The sequence below is a fragment of the Somniosus microcephalus genome, chromosome 14 (assembly GCF_052327205.1).
Source record: "Somniosus microcephalus isolate GS21.2 chromosome 14, FLI_Smic_1.0, whole genome shotgun sequence".
Lineage (NCBI taxonomy): Eukaryota > Metazoa > Chordata > Chondrichthyes > Squaliformes > Somniosidae > Somniosus > Somniosus microcephalus.
In genome coordinates, this window is record NC_141000.1 from 47,082,984 (window position 1) to 47,101,652 (window position 18,669).

Below are 18,669 nucleotides of genomic sequence, written 5' to 3' on the forward strand. Positions count from 1 at the left end.
TACTGACGTGCCAACCAATGGAAATCATTTTTCTCCATCTGATCAAATCCCCCATAATTTTGACAACCTCCAGCAGAACCCCTCTTAACCTTCAAGCTTCAAATGAAATGTGTCTCTTATAAATAAAGCTTCTCATCTCTGATATCATCTGAATGAATCTCTTCCACACCCTGTGCACGGCCCTGACATCCTGCTTTAAAGTAAGCTGCCCAAAACTGGACATAATATTCTAAGCATGCTCATCCCCAGCAAAAACAATTGCCATTATCCATAAAGCCATGAAAGAAGATGTGCATCATTGCCTGGATAGAATTCTTGTGAATTGGATCACCACTTACACATGACCTGGAAATTTGCCATGACTAACACTGGCAGGCAAATTGTGTACAATCTATTATAGTTATTTATCAATTTGCCTTTTTTGTAACAGATTGTACACACAACTTTTGTAATTCTGAAATAAAAGAGCCAATGCAATTAACAGCTGCTGCAGAGCCCATTATCACACTTAAGTTTTAAATAGATTACATATTTAGTAATCACCGAACTGTGCCTCGTTCCACTCTTACCTATCCAGTCATAGCGAGAGATTCTCCTGCAATGGCTTCTTTTTCTGTCCCCGCACCGTTACCTCCCCCGAGAGTCTCCCGAGAATCTATCCTTGGCCCCCTCCTATTTCTCATCTGTTGTGTCGGTACCTTTCTACCTAGACACAATTTAGGACTCAGAACTCAGAGATTCAAACATGAAGTGCTTTATTGGAAGGAAAGGAAGTTCTGGCAAGTTCCGAACAAAGAGAGCTAAACTTAACAGAGAACACCCAACCATTTATCTCCTGTGACAGCGCCACCACAGGTGGGAGGAGAACACACAATAGAACACACAATACATAACATTTCCTCCCCTCTTAAATGGAAGGTCCACATTATTCCTCAACAGGTAAGTTACTTTCAATGCACGCAACGAACCTAGGGTAGAGGTAGACTGCCTCAAACCCTGACTTTACCCTGGGGTTTATTCTGCCCCAGTCTTGTGGGTAAGTCGCTAAGCCTACAGATCCAAGCGTCTTGGAGGCCGCCGCTCTCTGACAGGATACCGGCGGTCATCGCTGGCTTCCACAGCAGTAGGCATTGACACAGGCCTGGATGGAGAAGGTGCCTGTGTCAGTCGAAAGTCAGGAGTTTGCACAGGTGGAACAGTCTCTTTGACTTCCTGTGTTGGAGAAGAGCACTGTGGCAAAGGATGCTGGTTTGCGGTATCATCCGGAAACAGTTCAGGCCAACCAGCCGTTGGAGCCTCTGTGGCTGTCTCTGCTTCTAGCAACAGTTGATCTGTGTGTCTTCTCCAGACGACGTCCTCAGCAATCTCAACCATGTAAGACACAGGGCCCGTCTGCGCGATCACCGTAGCAGGAACCCATTTCGGTCCAGTGTTGTAGTTTCAAGCTAGGACGTGCTCTCCCGGATGAAACCGTCTCTCCTTGGCTCTTTTCTCTCTCTTTTCAACTTGAGCTTGTTGTTGACAATGGACAACCTGTTCTGCCCTTGGAGGTTTGAGTAAGTCAAAACTTGTCCGCAACTGCCTCTTTATCATGAGCGAAGCGGGGGAAGTTTTGGTTGTGGCATGCGGCTCGTTCCTGTAGGACAACAGGAAGCTGTTCAGACGTTGGTGGATTGAGCCCTGACCTTGCGATGCCTTCAAGGCATGCTTCAGAGTTTGCATGAACCTTTCTGCCTGGCTGTTAGTAGAGGGATGATAGGGCGCAGACCTGATGTGTTGGACACCATTCACATGCAGGAAGGTTGCAAACTCCTGTGATACAAATTGTGGACCGTTGGCAGTTACGAGTTGTTCCGGTGAGCCATAACGGCTGAACATCTCACCAAGTTTCTCAGTTGTTTTCTCTGCCGTGGTAGACCTCATCACAGCGACCTCCGGCCACTTGCTACGAGCGTCCACAACCACCATAAACATCTTCTCTTCGAAAGGACCGGCGAAGTCCACATGTACTCGCTGCCACACTTCTGCAGGCCAATCCCAGGGGTGTAGGGTTGCCAGCTGTGGAACATTCCAGACCCTTTGACATGGGGAACATGTTTTGGCTTTCTCCTCAATATTCTCATCGAGACCTGGCCACCAGAAGTAGCTTCTTGCCATTTCCTTCATCCGAACCATCCCACTGTGGCCTGTATGAAGTTGTTGCAGTATAGGTTCCCTCAGAGGTGGCGGAATGATGACACGGCGTCCCCAAAGAAGACAACCTGCCTGGACGGAGAGCTCATTTCTTTTTGAAACGTAAGGTTTCAAACTAGGAGAATCTCCTATAGCTCTCCCTCGAATGACATCGTCCATTACCTCAGACAGGACTGGATCGTTGCGGGTGTACTTTCGCACCTGAACTGCAGTGACAGGTGCTCCCTCCACTTGTCTAAAGTAGAAGATGTCTATCTGACGAGGCTCTGGGGGAGTAACAGGCAAGGGTAGCCTCGAGAGACCGTCTGCGTTGCCGTGCAAGTCTGATTTGCGATATTTGATGTCGTATGTGTGTCCTGAGAACAGTAAAGCCCACCTTTGCATCCTGCTTGCAGCGAGAGACGGAATTCCGGTGTGGGGCCCGAAGATTGAAGTCAATGGACGGTGGTCCGTCAGGAGTGTGAAACTTCTCCCAAACAGGTACTGATGAAATTTTCGAATTTCAAAAACGATTCCCAAGGCCTCGCGCTCGATCTGCGCATAGTTACTCTCGGCCTTGTTCAAGGTGCGTGATGCGAAGGCGATAGGTTTCTCTTCACCCAAAGGCATGATGTGGGATATGACTGCTCCCGCACCATATGGTGATGCATCACATGCTAGCTGCACGGGTAGCTTTGGGTCGAAGTGTGTCAGGACCTCCGATTTCAGCAATGCTTTCTTTGCTTGGGCGAAAGCTTCGTTGCACAGTTCAGTCCATTTCCATGTTTTGCCTTGACATAGCAACTGATGTAACGGCTTCAGCAATGTTGCTAAGTCTGGAATAAACTTCCCATAGTAGTTAAGTAGCCCCAGAAATGAACAGAACTGGCTCACATTCTGGGGTGCTGGGGCCTCCACGATTGCCTTGACCTTTGACGGCGCCTTATGCAGGCCAGTAGCGTCAATCACATGCCCCAGGTACTCAACTGAAGACTGAAAGAATTCACATTTGTCTTTACGAACTCTGAGTCCGTACTCTCAGTCGTTGTAGTGTCGCATCCAAGCTCAGAAGATGATCCTCATTTGTCCCAGTGACAAGGATGTCGTCCAGGTAGCATGGGACTCCTGGCAGTCCACTCAAAATCTGATCCATTGCCCTTTGGAATAGAGCAGGGGCCGACGTAATTCCAAACGGAAGGCGGCAGTACCTGTATAGCCCCTTGTGTGTCACAATTGTCAGCAGCTCCTTTGATTTGTCATCGACATGCATTTGTAGATAAGCCTGGCATAAGTCTATTTTGCTGAACTTTTGCCCTCCAGTCAGGCCCGTAAAAAGATCATCAATGAGGGGAAGAGGGTACTGTTCCGCAGACAGCACCGGGTTAATAGTCACTTGAAAATCCCTGCAGATTCGAACAGATCCATCCTTTTTCAGGACAGGAACAATGGGTGTGGCCCATTTGCTCACGCTCACAGGCTCCAGGACTCCATTCTCGACAGGCCTGTAAGTTAGCCTCCACTTTTGGCCTAATTGCATAGGGTACAGGTCGGGCTTTGTGAAACTTCGGCTTGCTGTCAGGTTTAATGTCCAGTCTCACGCTGATCTTTTTCATGCTCCCAAGTTCCCCATTGAAGAGTTCTGCATGTTTGTTTAACACTGCAGTCAGACCTGACTCCCCTTTTGACATCATGCGGACTGCAGGCCAGTCCAGCGTGATTTTCTCTAGCCACGCACGTCCCAGTAGCGATGGGTAATTTCCCTTTACCACATATAGTGGCAGTTTTGCAGTCTGTCCGTTCAATTTAACTGTCACCTCAATGACGCCTCTCATGGCCACAGGTTCGCCAGTATACGTCTTTAGCACAATGTTTGTTGGCTGAAGGGTAAGATGCTTTAGCATTTTGTTGTAGACAGTGTCTGAAACAAGGGACACAGCCGCGCCCGTGTCCACCTCCATCCGCACTGATTGTCCCTCCACCAGTGGGGACACCCAGTAGCCATTTGAATCACCTGCAACCGTCAGTATGTGCACCTCTTCCTCCTCAGAGGTGTCGCTCCCCTCTGTTTTGCTTGTTCCATCATACTGCACTGAATGAACACTCTTTTTCCTCTCTTGTCCAAATACAGACATTTTGCTTCCATGCTTCCCAGCTCTGTTCTTTTTGTTACCTCTACAGGCGCGTTCAATGTGGCCCTTTTTGCCACAGTTTCGGTATTCCAGCTCCGTACACCAGCAGTCATTAGCGTGATGGCCCGTTTTCCCACAACGGTAACATGTGCCGTTCCGCGCACCTTTAGGCTCAGACGACACCTTGTGAACTCTCCCTGTTGAACTCAACTGGTGAGCCTCCTTTTCCACCATCTCCATGGAGACACTAACCTCAATGGCCTTTTCAAGAGTAAGGTTGTCCTTAGTAAGAAGGCGCTTCTGTGTGGCTGCATTTTGCAGACCACACACAAGTCTGTCTCTAATGGTGTCATTCAGCACCTCCTTGAACTGGCAGTGTTCCGACAACCTTTTTAAAGCAGCAATAAACATTGTCACTGATTCCCCCTCCTCTTGATTCCGTTTATGAAATCTAAATCTCTCAGCAATAACCAGAGGTTTTGGTGAAAAATGTGCTCCAAGAATTTCCACTAGTTGCTTAACTGTTTTAGTTCCTGGCTTATCTGGTTGCACGAGGCTGCGAAGTAAATTGTATGTCTTCGGCCCGATTACACTCAAAAAGGTAGGCACGACCTTTTCATTTGCCACCGCATTCGCCAATACAAAATAGTCAAAACGTTCTGTATAAGTGCTCCATTGCTCCACATTTTCATCAAAATCACCGATGTTTCCTAATATAGTAGCCATCCCACGTTTCAAATTAAATTTTCTGTTTACTCACTGCACCCGTAACGTACGCAGATTCGTCCGCTCCTCGTTGCCACTTGTTGTGTCGGTACCTTTCTACCTAGACACAATTTAGGACTCAGAACTCAGAGATTCAAACATGAAGTGCTTTATTGGAAGGAAAGGAAGTTCTGGCAAGTTCCGAACAAAGAGAGCTAAACTTAACAGAGAACACCCAACCATTTATCTCCTGTGACAGCGCCACCACAGGTGGGAGGAGAACACACAATAGACCACACAATACATAACATCATCTACATGCTGCCCATCGGTGACATTAGCCGAAGACAAGACGTCAGGTTCCACTGACAACACCCAGCTCTACCTTCCACTACCTCTCTTGACCCCTCCACTGTCGCTATGTTGTCAGACTGCTTGTCCAACACCCACTCCTGGATGACACACAAATTCTTCCAATTAAACATCGAGAAGATAAAGCCATTGTCTTCAGCTCTTGCCACAAACTCTGTTTCCTCACCACCAATTCCATCCCCCTCCCTGGCTATAGTGTCAAATTGAACCAGACTGTTCACAACCTTGACATCCTATTTGACTCTGAGCTGAGTTTCCAACCCCATATCCTCTCCATCACAAAGGTCTACTTCCTCTCCATCACAAAGGTCTACTTCCTCTTCCATGATATCGCCGATTCTCGCTCCTGCCTTATCTTATCTGCTGCTGAAACTTTCACCCATGCTTTTGTTATCTCCAGACTTGATAATTCTAATGCTCTCCTGGACGGCCTCCTATTTTCCACCCTCCATAAACTTGGGCTCATCCAAATCTCTGCTGCCCTTTCGCCCATCACCCCTGTGCTCGCTGACTTACATTGGCTCCTGGTCTTCAACCGCCTTGATTTTAAAATTCTCATCCTCGTGTTCCAATCCCTCCATGGCTTCGACCCCTCCCTATCTCTGTAACCTCCTTCAGCCTACAACTCTCCAAGATCTCTGCTTTCCTGCATCCTCCACTCCCTTCTCCCCATCATTGGTGGCCCTGTCTTCAGCTGTCTCGGCATCCTCATCATACTCGGGGCGAGCAGCCGGTACTTGACGTGCCTCTAAAGGCAGGCAGCTCTCCCTATGAAAAATGAATTTTAGGCCACCGGCAATGGCACTCATGTAAGTTCCAGGAGGGAAGGGGGTTGAATTGGACAATGAGGGGGCCGATCATCAGGACCTGCTCCTCCTGGCCCCACAGAAAATGTAATTGAAAAAACAAATACACCTAACGCCTTTTGTTGGCGGCTGCAGGGGCCACTGAAGATCTGAGCGTGATGCCTGCTCTGCTCATCGATAACTAATTTTATAACAGGTCTTTAAACGGGTGGTAGGCCTCTGATTAGCATATTTAAGGGTCCAAATGCCTGTTTTAGGCTTCTGCCTAAAAATAGTCCCCACAAAGCAGTGGGACCAGCGCCTGTGCAGATTAGGCACTGGTTGTTACACTGCTAAATTGGTGTGCTATATGCCCATTTTAAGCCTGAAAATGCTTAATTGTAATAAACCTTAAAAGCTCATAGTGTTGAGGGATGTTGGTGCCCATGATGGGGGTAGCACCGATTAGATGGATAGTAAAGGTCTGTTTACTCTGGCCAAGTATGTGCCTTAAATTCACCTTCAGAAGAGTATACTATTGTCACATCATTGTGACGTTCTCACTTTCCACACTAGCCATCTTTATGGCTGCGCCCACCAGGAACTGAAACTACCCAAACTCATTTCATGTGCAGCAAACAAACAGAGGTGACTTTTATTCCTTTGGTCTGGTCCAAAATATGAATGTATGAAGCTCTCCTCTGTCAACACCTATTCCTCTGGCTACTGTGTTTTTGTAAAGGTATTCACGTTTCTAAGAAACTCTTGTTTCCATGATGCTTCCAGTTTTTATTTGAATCCAGAGTTTGTTTGCAACAGGAGATTAAAACCATTTGTGGCTTACAAGCCCTTCTTTACAAATTATGTATCTACACCAACATGCACAGGCAAAGCACGTTGACACAGTGAATGCATGGGAATATTCACAATACACATATCTCAGAGGATCAGAGGGACCTTGGAGTGCATGTCCACAGATCCCTGAAAGTTGCAGGACAGGTAGATAAGGTGGCTAAGGCGGTATATGGGATACTTGCCTTTATTAGCCGAGGCATAGAATATAAGAGCAGGGAGGTTATGCTTGAACTGTATAAAACACTAGTTAGGCCACAGCTAGAATACTACGTACAGTTCTGGTCACCACATTAAAGGAAGGAGGTGATTGTACCAGAGGGGTTGCAGAGGGGATTTACGAGGATGTTGGCTGAGCTGGGGAACTTCAGCTATGAGGAAAGATTGGATAGGCTGGGGTTGTTTTCTTTGGAACAGAGGAGGCTGAGGGGAGACCTAATTGGAGGTGCATAAAATTATGAGGGGTCTGGATAGAGTGGATTGGAAGGACCTATTTTTCTTAGCAGAGGGGTTGATATCCATGGGTTATTGATTTAAAGTAATTGGCAGGAGGTTTAGAGGGGATTTGAGGTGAAATTGTTTCACCCAGAGGGTGGTGGGGGTCTGGAACTCACTGCCTGAAAGGGTGGTCGAGGCAGAAACCATCATCACATTTAAAAAGTACTTGGATATGCACTTGAATTGCCATAACCAACAAGAACACGGACCAAGTGCTGGAAAGTGTGATTAGGCTGGATAGCTCTTTGTTGGCCAGCACGGACACAGTGGGCTGAATGGCCTCCTTCTGTGTTGTAAATTTCTTTGATGAAATCATTTTATGATGATCACATCTGATTGAAAATCATACCGCATGTACCTGATTGCACAGTCAAAATATTTTTTCCACTTTTCTCCACCAACTGATTCAAAGTGGAATACGGTTCCATGGGCACCAGGCACCCCCGGTGTCTGATCTAAGCTGCTAAACATCATGTCAGCCTAGATAGGGAAAGTACAGAGAACATCATCACTGAGCCTGCTCCTGTCCTCACCTGATGCCCGTGCATGCATGCCTCTCAGTCAGGATCCTTGGGTTACAATTAGGAGTGGGAGCCTTCCCAGATTTTCTCTTTCCTAGTTCAGAGAGCTAATTGTAGATCACTTAATTTGGCAACGTGTCCTGATTTAACTTGGAAGCTTCTTGGTCTGCATGGCTCCATTTCACACTGGGTAGTGTTCTTCTAACCTTTAACAAATGATTTTATACCTGGCACTTTTACTTCATTTTAATCTGCAAATACTAAGGATTTTAGAAGAAGGGAGCAGTTGTCAAGAGCAGATTTACCTACTTGCTATTTCAGGTCACTGGGACCTATTCTATCATTCAGCAGTCAATTATTCTTAATGAAATGTGAGGAGGATTGCATGAATGATTACCCCTGAAAACATTAAGGTCAATTGTTCATTCAGATGCTTCATAGGAAAGATAATAAAGTGACATGATTTGAAATATCAAGGTTTTAAATGACAATGTCTTCCCGGTCATTCTTTATCACTTCTATGGAGTAATATAATTTGATAAGAGGAAGAGCTTAGAAGCATGGCATGTGATTTTGGATTTGTCAAACATTTCTCTGGCCTCTGTTGGAGATTATATCAGAATGTACTGTATCACAGCTGCTAACAACTCTTCATTAAGAATTTTAGATGACAACTCCTTCTCGCTTGTTAAACTGAGGGATTGACATGACTTCACAAACATGTTTTTACTTTGATCTAGTAGAAGTGGAAGGTAGTCGCTCTGTTCTCTAGTGCTCTTTCTACATCATAAATTCAAGCGAGAGGATATTTGGAAAACTTGAGACTTTTCCCTTGTCTTTGCCATTTTGTGTTTTAAATTGCGTACAATCATGCAAACATCAAGAAAATCTGCTGCAGAAGAAAAACGTGAATAATTCCTTCAACTCATGATCCAGTGGGGATATGCAACACAAAAAGAGGCTTTTTAGTTGTACTTGTGGATAACTTAGTTTTGCTTAATTTGGGTTGTTTGTGGTTTTGCTACCCTCTTAGCAGGTAGATTCCCATTGTTACAGATCGTGGATGATCAGTTGCTCTTTGTGAAAGGTGTGTGTGCAGGGAATGCTTACAATTCCGTGTGTGTGGAGTTGAGTATGTCTGTATTCTGCAACTGTTATGGTGCGTGGTAAGAGGAGTAAATGTACCTGTGTTTTCTGGCAATTGAGAGATGGTACCAAGGAGGCAAGATTGGAGCTTTGCACTTACCTGGGGTTTTGGGCCAGTGGAGCTGGAATAATCTTTGAGCAGTAGCCAGTATTTTAAGAAATACTGCAGAAATAAAATTTGGTTTCAGTGTAATTGTGAATAAAACTGCATTAAAAATTAATTTTATCAAAAGTCCATAAATTTTTAAAATTTAGTTTGTGTTTTTTCAATTTAAATTGAAGCAAAATTAAGGATAAAAATCATTTGGGGAAATAAAAGCTGCAGAATCACCTCTTTAGCTATGAATTAACTGGATACATGTAATACTGATAATTCATTGAATTGTTTCTAGATTACATGAAGTGCTCATGGATCTGCAGCAGCAGCAGCTGAAGCATTTAGCTGATTGGTTAACAAGTACGGAGGACAGAATTCACCAAATGGAAGCACGACCCCTTGGACCAGACCTGGAAGCTTTAAAACAACAAGTGGAAGAGCATAAAGTGAGTACTTATTCTTCTGTACCTGTCAACAAAAATTGAATCTTGCTTGAATGGGTAGTGCTTCCGATAAGGCTTTTAAAAAGATGTTTTACCTATGAGGCTTAAGTCTCTTTTAAATGGGGAGAAGTGGAACCAGAGGGCAACTTTGCGCCTGCTTCGCTTTGCAGTTTCCACTCCCATTTATAATTGATCTAAATTTTAAATAGCTACACAGTGGAGTATAGACATTATGCTGGCCATTTCTCTTGCCTGTTGCTGGACAACTGGAGATGGTGAAAATTCTGCTTGTGTACCAAATGGGGCCAGTACCAGAGTGAGAATAAAAATGGTCCCTTTTTTCCAGCACTGCTAAGGCATGCCTGGTAGCATTTTGTTTTAAAAACTGAAGTGGGAATACAACCTGTAAAGTCCATGCCTCAATAATACATGGACTTCGGGAGAACAGTTAACAGGTACTTTACTGAACAAGAGGCAGCTTGAAACTGAAACTACAGAAGCCTGCTAGGGCCTTTTATACAGGGGTGGTCACTGCTGGTACTGCAGTCTAAGACCAGTTATTCCCTTAAAGGTAATACACAACAATTCCTCCCCTTTTAGATAAACAGTACATAACATTCATTTAACAACTAAATAATAACTAATTACAATTACAATTTCCTCAGTAATATATACATCAACTGAAATAGTCATTTATAAGTTCAGTCTTTGAGGAGGCTTCCTGATCAGGACTGGATAGCGCCTTTCTCGAGTATCCTGTTCTGGCGGTGGAGTCAATTCTGGCTCATTGTCATTGGTTGGTTCGTCAGCTTCCAATACCCCTGCTTCTGAGGTAGACGCAATCTGTACTTCGGGCTCATTACCAGGTGCACATGCTTGTGGTACAGGTTTGGCTTGTTCCTGTGACTCTAGAATCTGGTCAGCATGGCGTCTCACGATGCTCTCTCCAACGTCCACTGTGTACATTAGTGGTCCCTGCTGTGTGCATATCGTGCCTGGCTGCCATTTTTCTGTTCGGTAGTCGCGGGCCAAGACTGGTTGCCCTATCTTGAAGCTCCTGGTTGGCTTCTCATTTATGTGCTGGAACTGCTTATCCTCAACATCTCGTCTTATGTTTGGTTTGAGCAAATCCAAGCGACATCTTAGTCTCCGGTTGAAAAACAGTACGGCTGGAGTTTGGTTGGTTACTGCATGTGTCGCATTCCGGTAAGCAAACAGGAAGTTCTCCACCTTGTGTTGCAGTGGTATGTCGTCATTATACATTGCCTTTATGGCCTTTTTAAAGGTCTGAACAAACCTCTCAGCCAATCCATTTGTGGCTGGATGATATGGGGCAGATCTGTAATGTTTCACCCCATTATTCTTCAGGAACTTCCGGAAATCCTCAGACACAAACTGTGGGCCATTGTCGGAACAGATCTGTTCTGGTAACCCATTCCTGGTGAAGATGGTCCTTAGGACTGCAATAGTTTTCTCCGTGGTGGTGGAGGACATTTTAATGACCTCTGGCCATTTCGAATGGGCGTCTACAGCGATTAGAAACATTGAGTCCATAAATGGACCAGCGAAATCAATGTGTACCCGTTGCCATGGAGATGAGGGCCACTCCCATGGATGTAGCGGGGCCTGTGGTGGAGCGTTTTGGACCTTCTGGCATCCTGTGCATCTCTTGGTCATATCCTCGATTTCTTTATCGATTCCCGGCCACCACACAAACGCCCTGGCTAGGCTCTTCATTTTTACCCCTCCCAGATGACCCTCATGAAGCTCATTGAGTACTCTATCTCTCAACTTGGGTGGAATTACCACTCGGGATCCACACATCAAGGTTCCCCGGCGCACTGACAGCTGTTCCCTCCTTGGCGAGAATGCTGGCAACAGTGAGTCGCCATATGCTGGCCATCCCTTCACCGTCAAATCATAGACCCGAGAGTGTGTCGGATCATTTCGGGTTTCCTTCTCAATACTTGCGTTTGTAACAGGCAAACATTCGACTATGGTCGCATAGAATATCTCCACAGGGTCCACTGCAGATGCTTCTTCCGCCATAGGCAACGGTAGGCGCGACAGCCCATCAGCGTTTCCATGTTGTTTCGTACCTTTGTACTCTATGTCATACTGATGTGCCCCTAGAAAAAGTGACCATCTCTGCAGCCGTTGCGCCGTCATCACCGGAACGCCCTTCTTTGGGTTAAAAATTGAGACCAGGGGTTGATGATCAGTCAGTAGGGTGAATTTCTGCCCGTGCAGATAGTGATTGAACTTCTTCACCCCCCACACCAGGCTGAGGGCCTCCCTGTCAATCTGGGCATAGTTACGCTCGGCTGAGGTTAGCGAGCGCGATGCAAAGGCCATTGGCCTCTCTGAACCGTCACGGAATTTGTGTGACAGCACCGCTCCAATGCCGTAAGGTGACGCATCACATGCCAACCGAATCGGTAGTGTTGGGTTGTAGTGGGCCAATACTTCTTTCGAAGTGATTTGGCATTTACATTCCTGAAAGGCACGCTTACACTCATCACTCCATTTCCATGTTACACCAGTTTGAAGGAGGGCGTTCAGTGGGTGCAGAATTGTAGATAAATTCGGCAAGAACTTATGGTAGTAGTTCACCAACCCGAGGAACGACCTCAGTTGCGACACATTTTCTGGTGCTGGAGCCTTGACTACAGCCTCAATCTTGTCCGGCAACTTATGCAACCCTTCCTCATCAATCATGTGGCCACAATACGAGATTTGTCTCCTGAAGAACTCGCATTTGGGACGGTTGGCTCGTAGCCCATATTCCTGCAATCTCGTGAGCACCTGTTCCAGGTTGGCAAGGTGTTCATTGTCATTTTCGCCCGTAACCAGGATGTCGTCCAAATAACACTGGGTCCCCGGGATCCCTTGCAGGACTTGTTCCATTGCCCTCTGCCACATAGCCGGGGCCGATGCTACCCCAAATACCAGTCGATTGTACTGGTAAAGGTGAGTGTTTATCATGAGGTATTTCCTAGATGCTTCTTCCACCTCCATTTGTAGATACGCTTGAGCCAGGTCAATCTTTGTAAAACGTTTCCCTCCAGATAGTGAGGCGAAAATATCTTCTATCCGCGGAAGTGGATACTGTACTGTGTGCAGGACTGGGTTTACAGTCACCTTGAAGTCCCCACAGATGCGAACCTTCCTTGGCTCCCCAGGCGTGCTGCTCAATGCTTTCTTCATTACAGGAACGATGGGTGTGGCCCACTCGCTCCATTCCACCTTAGACAGCACCCCCGAACGCTCCAGACTCTCCAGTTCAGCTTCCACAGCTGGGCGTATCGCGTATGGCACCGGTCTGGCCTTGAAAAATTTTGGGGTTGCGTTATCCTCAATCTTTATGGTTGCCTTTACTCCTTTCAGAGTCCCAAGTCCTTGTTGGAACCCCTCTTCCGCGTCAGATAGAATTTGTGACAGACGTCCAGGTGCGACGTCATCATCTTTTTTGTCAGTCACAGTTAGTGCCAGGATGGAATGCCTATCCAATTGTAGTCTTCGGATCCATTCACGTCCCAATAATGGTGGTCCTCCATCTCGTAGTATATACATGTATAGTTTCTGTGTTTCCTTTCCGTTATATTCAACTGGCACCCTTATTTTTCCTCTGGGGTAGACCTTTTGCCCCGTGTATGTCTTCAATACAATGGACGTGCCCTTTAAGGGTATGTGTGAGAATAGCCGCTCATAGTCTCGTCGATTCATGACAGTTAGGGCTGATCCTGTGTCCGATTCCATCTTCACTGGGGACCCTGCTATCATGAGGGTGACCCAAATGGTTCGGTGATCTTCTTTTGCGATCACGTTGTGTAATTTTAAACAACTTAGTCGCCTGCTCCCGGAGTCCTTATCACTCTCCTGATCTTCGGAACTACTATGTCAGTTTCTTTACTTTCCTGTACTGTTCCTTAGTAGTTCTTGTCGTGTTGGTCTTCTTTCCCGACCTGCAGACTCTTGCTATATGTCCCATTTTCCCGCATTGCCTGCATATTTTGTCTTTAAACCAGCAGTCCTTCTGCTCATGGGTTGTTCTGCCGCAGCGATAGCACTTTTCGGCTCCATACGCCATTTCGTTAGCGCTGTATTCTTGTGGTTTCTGTTGTATTTCCGCAGCTCCCCGTGCTGCTGCTTTGTAGGATACTGCCACGCTGAAAGCCTGTTCTAGCGTCAGGTCCTTTTTTGAAAGTAGTTGTTTCTGGGTTCCTTCACTCTGGAGCCCGCAGACAAACTTATCCCGTAAGGTGTCTGCCAGTCCTGCTCCGAACTGGCAGTGCTTCGATAACTTGCGTAGTTCCGTAAGATAGTCAGCATTGCTCTCATCTTTGTGCTGGTTTCTTTTATGGAACTTGAATCTTTCTGCTATCAGCAGTGGTGTAGGGCTTAGGTGTTCCTGTAAGATATGAACAATCTCCTCAAAACTTTTCTCCATTGGTTTAGCTGGGGTAATTAAATTCCGCAATATGCCATACGTATTCGCACCCATCAGATTTAATAATATCGACGCCCTCTTTCCACCGACCACCTCATTTGCCTTGCAGTACACTTCGATTCTTTCTACATACGTGGTCCAGTCTTCTACCTCATTGTCGAAAGCAGTGATACTGCCACTTTTCGGCATCTTGGGCGATTTAAAATGGCGCCTCCCGCGCTTTTGCTTCTTCCCCAACGGGATAAAATGGCGCCTCCCGCGCTTTTACTTCTTCCCCTTACTGCCACGCTGCTCCTAGCGTTCTACGGGGTAATGGCGGCGACCCGCAGCTTCGGTGCATCTCGCTTTCCTTCCCCCCCCCCCCCCCCCCCGTTTGGTTTCTCTCTGCTGTCCTGTTCTCGAGCACCAACTGCGCCCTGTGCGCTCCACCCTCTCTCTCTTGTTTTCTTTTCCCGGCGATGCTGCGCGGCCCGATTTGTAGAGCCGCTCGATCGAGCTTGAGCCCGCCGCAGTCTGGAAAGGTCAGCGCGCTACCTGCTACCAGCACGATTCGCTGGAACCACAGTCTCTCCCGCAATTCTCCAAACACCGATGGATTCTTTGGTCGGTTGCCCTCGGTCGACGCCCATTGCTCAGACTATGACCTTCCAGGACCTTCCTTTCAGGCGAGATCCCCGTGAGATGATGCCACACTGCAGGTGAGTTCGAACTTACTCGTCGCCACTGTAAAGTCCGCGCCTCAATAATACACGGACTTCGGGAGAACAGTTAACAGGTACTTTACTGAACAAGAGGCAGCTTGAAACTGAAACTACAGAAGCCTGCTAGGGCCTTTTATACAGGGGTGGTCACTGCCGGTACTGCAGTCTAAGACCAGTTATTCCCTTAAAGGTACATACACAACACAACCCAAAGTCTAGCTGGTTATATCAACACCACAGAGGTGACAATTGTGTGTAAAAGAACCTAGCTTCGGCTGCCCACACCTTTCCTTCACCAAGGCACCTGTTGATACCTCCTTACGGGCAGCAATCCTAACTGCCCCATCCTACTCTCGCCAACCTTCTTGCCTCGCATGTCCTCCAGGAGCTAATCTTGTCAACCTCCATCTTGTCCCACTCACCCCGCCCACCATTGCCCCTCAGACTCTGCCAATGGGTCAACCATTATTGCCATTTCCCTCCAGAATGTCCGGTCACACTCAAACAAGGCCCTTGCCAACCAACAATATTATTGTGGATGATTACATTTGACAACCTGACTTTGACAGAAACTTGGCTCATGTGTGGTAACAGTTTGCCCTTTAATGAAGCCTCCCCACCTGGTTATACTTTCTACAGCCTGGCCTGCTCAAACGGCCTTGGATGTGGTGTGCCCCTTATTACTGAATCACACCTTATTTTGCTTACTCCGCTGATAACTTTTTCCTCCCTCAGTAACCTCACCTTGTTCCACCCCTCTTAACTCTCTTTTAAAATCCTCATTCTGTACAGCCACCCTAAGCCTGACCCTGAGTTTCTCACTCAAGATATCCTCTTTCCTTTATCTCTTGGCCTCTGCACTGAGTGACTCCTCGTTCTTGGTGAGAAATTAAAGTTTGCGAGTCCGGTGGTAAGTTTTAAATAGTCGATTTATTGCATCACTTGACTTACACTGTTTGACTTCCTTTATCCGACTAACATCATATTCAAAATGGCTGGTTTTTATACAGCAGCAGATGTACCTGCCCCCTTTATTACCATTGGCTCAGCAGCATGCATGCAGAGCTATGGTTGGTTCAACTGCATCACACTGATTGGATCTCTGGTACATCAATCATTCCTTTGTTCTCTGTTTAAGCTAAATCAGCACTTTCAGTATTAAGCTTAGGTCAGCACTTTCATTGTTCTCAGTTTTTAAGCTAAATCATATTAAAATCTATGTTATTAAAATATTATATTCCCTAACAGTAGCACCCTCGCATCTGAGTCAGAAGGTTGTGGGTTCAAGTCCCACTCCAGGGACTTGAGCACAAAAATCTGGGCTGACACTCCAGTGCAATGCTGAGGGAGTGCTGCACTGTTGGAGGTGCCGTCGTTTGGATGAGATATTAAACTGAGGCCCCGTCTGCTCTCAGGTGGACGTAAAAGATCCCAGGCCACTATTTCGACAAAGAGCAGGGGAGTTATCCCTGGTGTCCTGGCCAACATTTATCCCTCAATCAACAGAACAAAAACAGATGATCTGGTCATTATCTCATTGCTGTTTGTGGGAGCTGGCTGTGGGTAAAATTGGCTGCCGCGTTTCCCACATTACAACAGTGACTACACTCCAAAAAAGTACTTAATTGGCTGTAAAGCGCTCTGAGACGTCCGGTGGCCATGAAAGGTGCTATATAAATGCAAGTCTTTCTTGTTCCTTTCTTTTCAATCTGCATTTCAACTCTTCTGATTTCACTGCCCTTTTGTCTTCCCTAATCCTCTCGTTCCATATAAGCTCTCCTATTCATATTCACGGCCACCCCCTTGCCCCTTGCCATCACACGTGGCACCTCTACTCCAATGGTCTCGATCACAGCCATGGCCATCTCCAAACACTTCCTTGTATCCCTCACAACCCACATACCTCTACACCCTTCCAACCTCACTTCCTTCTGCATCCATCCTGGGAAAAAACTCTTCCAAGTTAGTTACATATTGCCAACTGCCTACCTTTTTGGCTGCTTCTGCCCCTTTCCCTTGCTCACCAAGCTAAACCTCCCCCAAGACCCACCCCTGCCCTAACACTGAACTTGTGTCTTTGTATAGTTTCTCTGCTATCTCCCCTCATGCCCTCTCTGAGCTCATTGTCCTCTTGCTCCCTTGACCCCATTCTCACTAAACTGCTAATCATTTAACTACCCTTCCTGGGCCCATGTTAACTGACATTGTAAATAGTTCCCTCTCCACAAGTATTGCCCCCCTTCCTTTCAGAACCGCTGTCATCACCCCACTCTTCCAAAAACCCAGCCTCAATCATTCTGTCCTTGCAGACTACTGCCCCATCTGCAACCTTCCTGCAACTCCATGTTTAAAACTCTCCAAAATAACAACAAAAAAAGCTGGAAAAACTCAGCAGGCAACATCTGTGGAGAGAGAAATAGAGTCAACGTTTCAGGTCGAAACCCTTCGTCAGGACTCACCAATCAGGTTTCTACCCATGCTACAGCACTGAAATGATTCTAATCAGATTTACAAATGACATCATTTGTGATTGTGACTGTGACCATGGTGCACTATTCTCCCTAAACCTATCTGCCTCTCCACCTTGCTCTCCTTCTTAAAGATCCTTTTCCGAATATCCTTTTTGGCTCGGCATCATTTTTGTTTGATCACGTACCTGAAGAGTCTTGGGATGTTTTTCTACGTTAAAGGAGCTATATAAATGCAGGTTGTTGTATTGATGGTGGCTGCTCATCACCAGTGCTGTTGACACCAAGAAATTATTCTGGAAGAAATTTATGATAAATAGATAAACAGGGCACCCTTTAATCAAATAAAACAGTGTTTATTTGTTAGGATTACAGGAAGTTGAACTAACGAATGAGTCTCACCCCAACGAGTGCCCTTTGCTAGGTCTGCTGACTACTGAGAGGACAAGGTGAAAGTTCATATTACTACTGCTGGCAGTAGCATTGTTCCTGGCTACTGCCTGTACAAGCATATAACCCAACTAATTAAACCTTTAATAAGCATTGACATGTATCTCAGAGGACAGTAAAACACAATTATTTTCTATTGGTATTTTTGAGAAACTTAACTCGAAGCATAAAGGGCTAGAAATTTGGATCGGTAGCACCCGATTTTATGGCGCTATGGGGTGCTGTTTTGTGTCGAAAATGGTGTCCGTGCGCGTACACTTATGGTGCGAGCTGCGGCGGACGGCATTTTGGTGAGTGCAGTAGGTTGGGCGTATGTAGAGTGGGCAGATTGTGACCTCACTCGGCGTGCAATGCTTATTTGACGCCAGCACTGCCAATTTTCATCCTCAACACTGGAGCTAATGCCGTGTCTTAACCTCGCACAGCTGAACATGCGTTCAGCAGCCTCAAGGACCCCCCCCACCAGCAATAATTAAAGGGATCAGCAACCACTCCAAGGTTAGTTGCTGATTAATTTCTACCGGCTCTGTGTAAGTTTGTAGAAGTGTTTGCTGCTTTCTAGAGTTGTCTAAAGTTGGTGAGGTAACAGGGAGTGGTGCTGCAAGTGGAGAAGGCCTTGCTTCTGACTTCAAGAGTTCTGGTCAGACCACTTGCTCCCAGTCATGGATGCTCTAGTTGTCATCCCTCTTGGCCTGCAGCATGACAGGGAGATGGAGCAGAGGCAGCAAAGTAGAGGACAAGCTACTCACAGAGGGAGGAGGAGGGGGAGGAGACGAGCTCTCAGCAGGAGGCCTTACCCAACTCGGGTTTTTTGAGAGTAATTCTCTTACCTCAGCCTGAGCGAGGCGCAGTGTGTGAGGCGTCTGTGCTTTACGAAGGA

The 18,669-nt window shown here is 46.4% G+C and overlaps 1 protein-coding gene across 8 annotated transcripts in view; it reads left to right on the forward strand.

Annotated features, from left to right (window-relative positions):
* dmd (dystrophin) overlaps positions 1 to 18,669 on the forward strand; it is a 2,562,635-nt gene that overhangs the window by 881,727 nt on the left and 1,662,239 nt on the right. For all 8 annotated transcript variants that reach the window (XM_086007360.1, XM_086007362.1, XM_086007361.1 and 5 more), the window contains one exon: positions 9,573 to 9,723. In XM_086007360.1, coding sequence (XP_085863486.1) covers positions 9,573 to 9,723 — 151 coding nt within the window. The remainder of the gene's footprint in view (positions 1 to 9,572; positions 9,724 to 18,669) is intronic.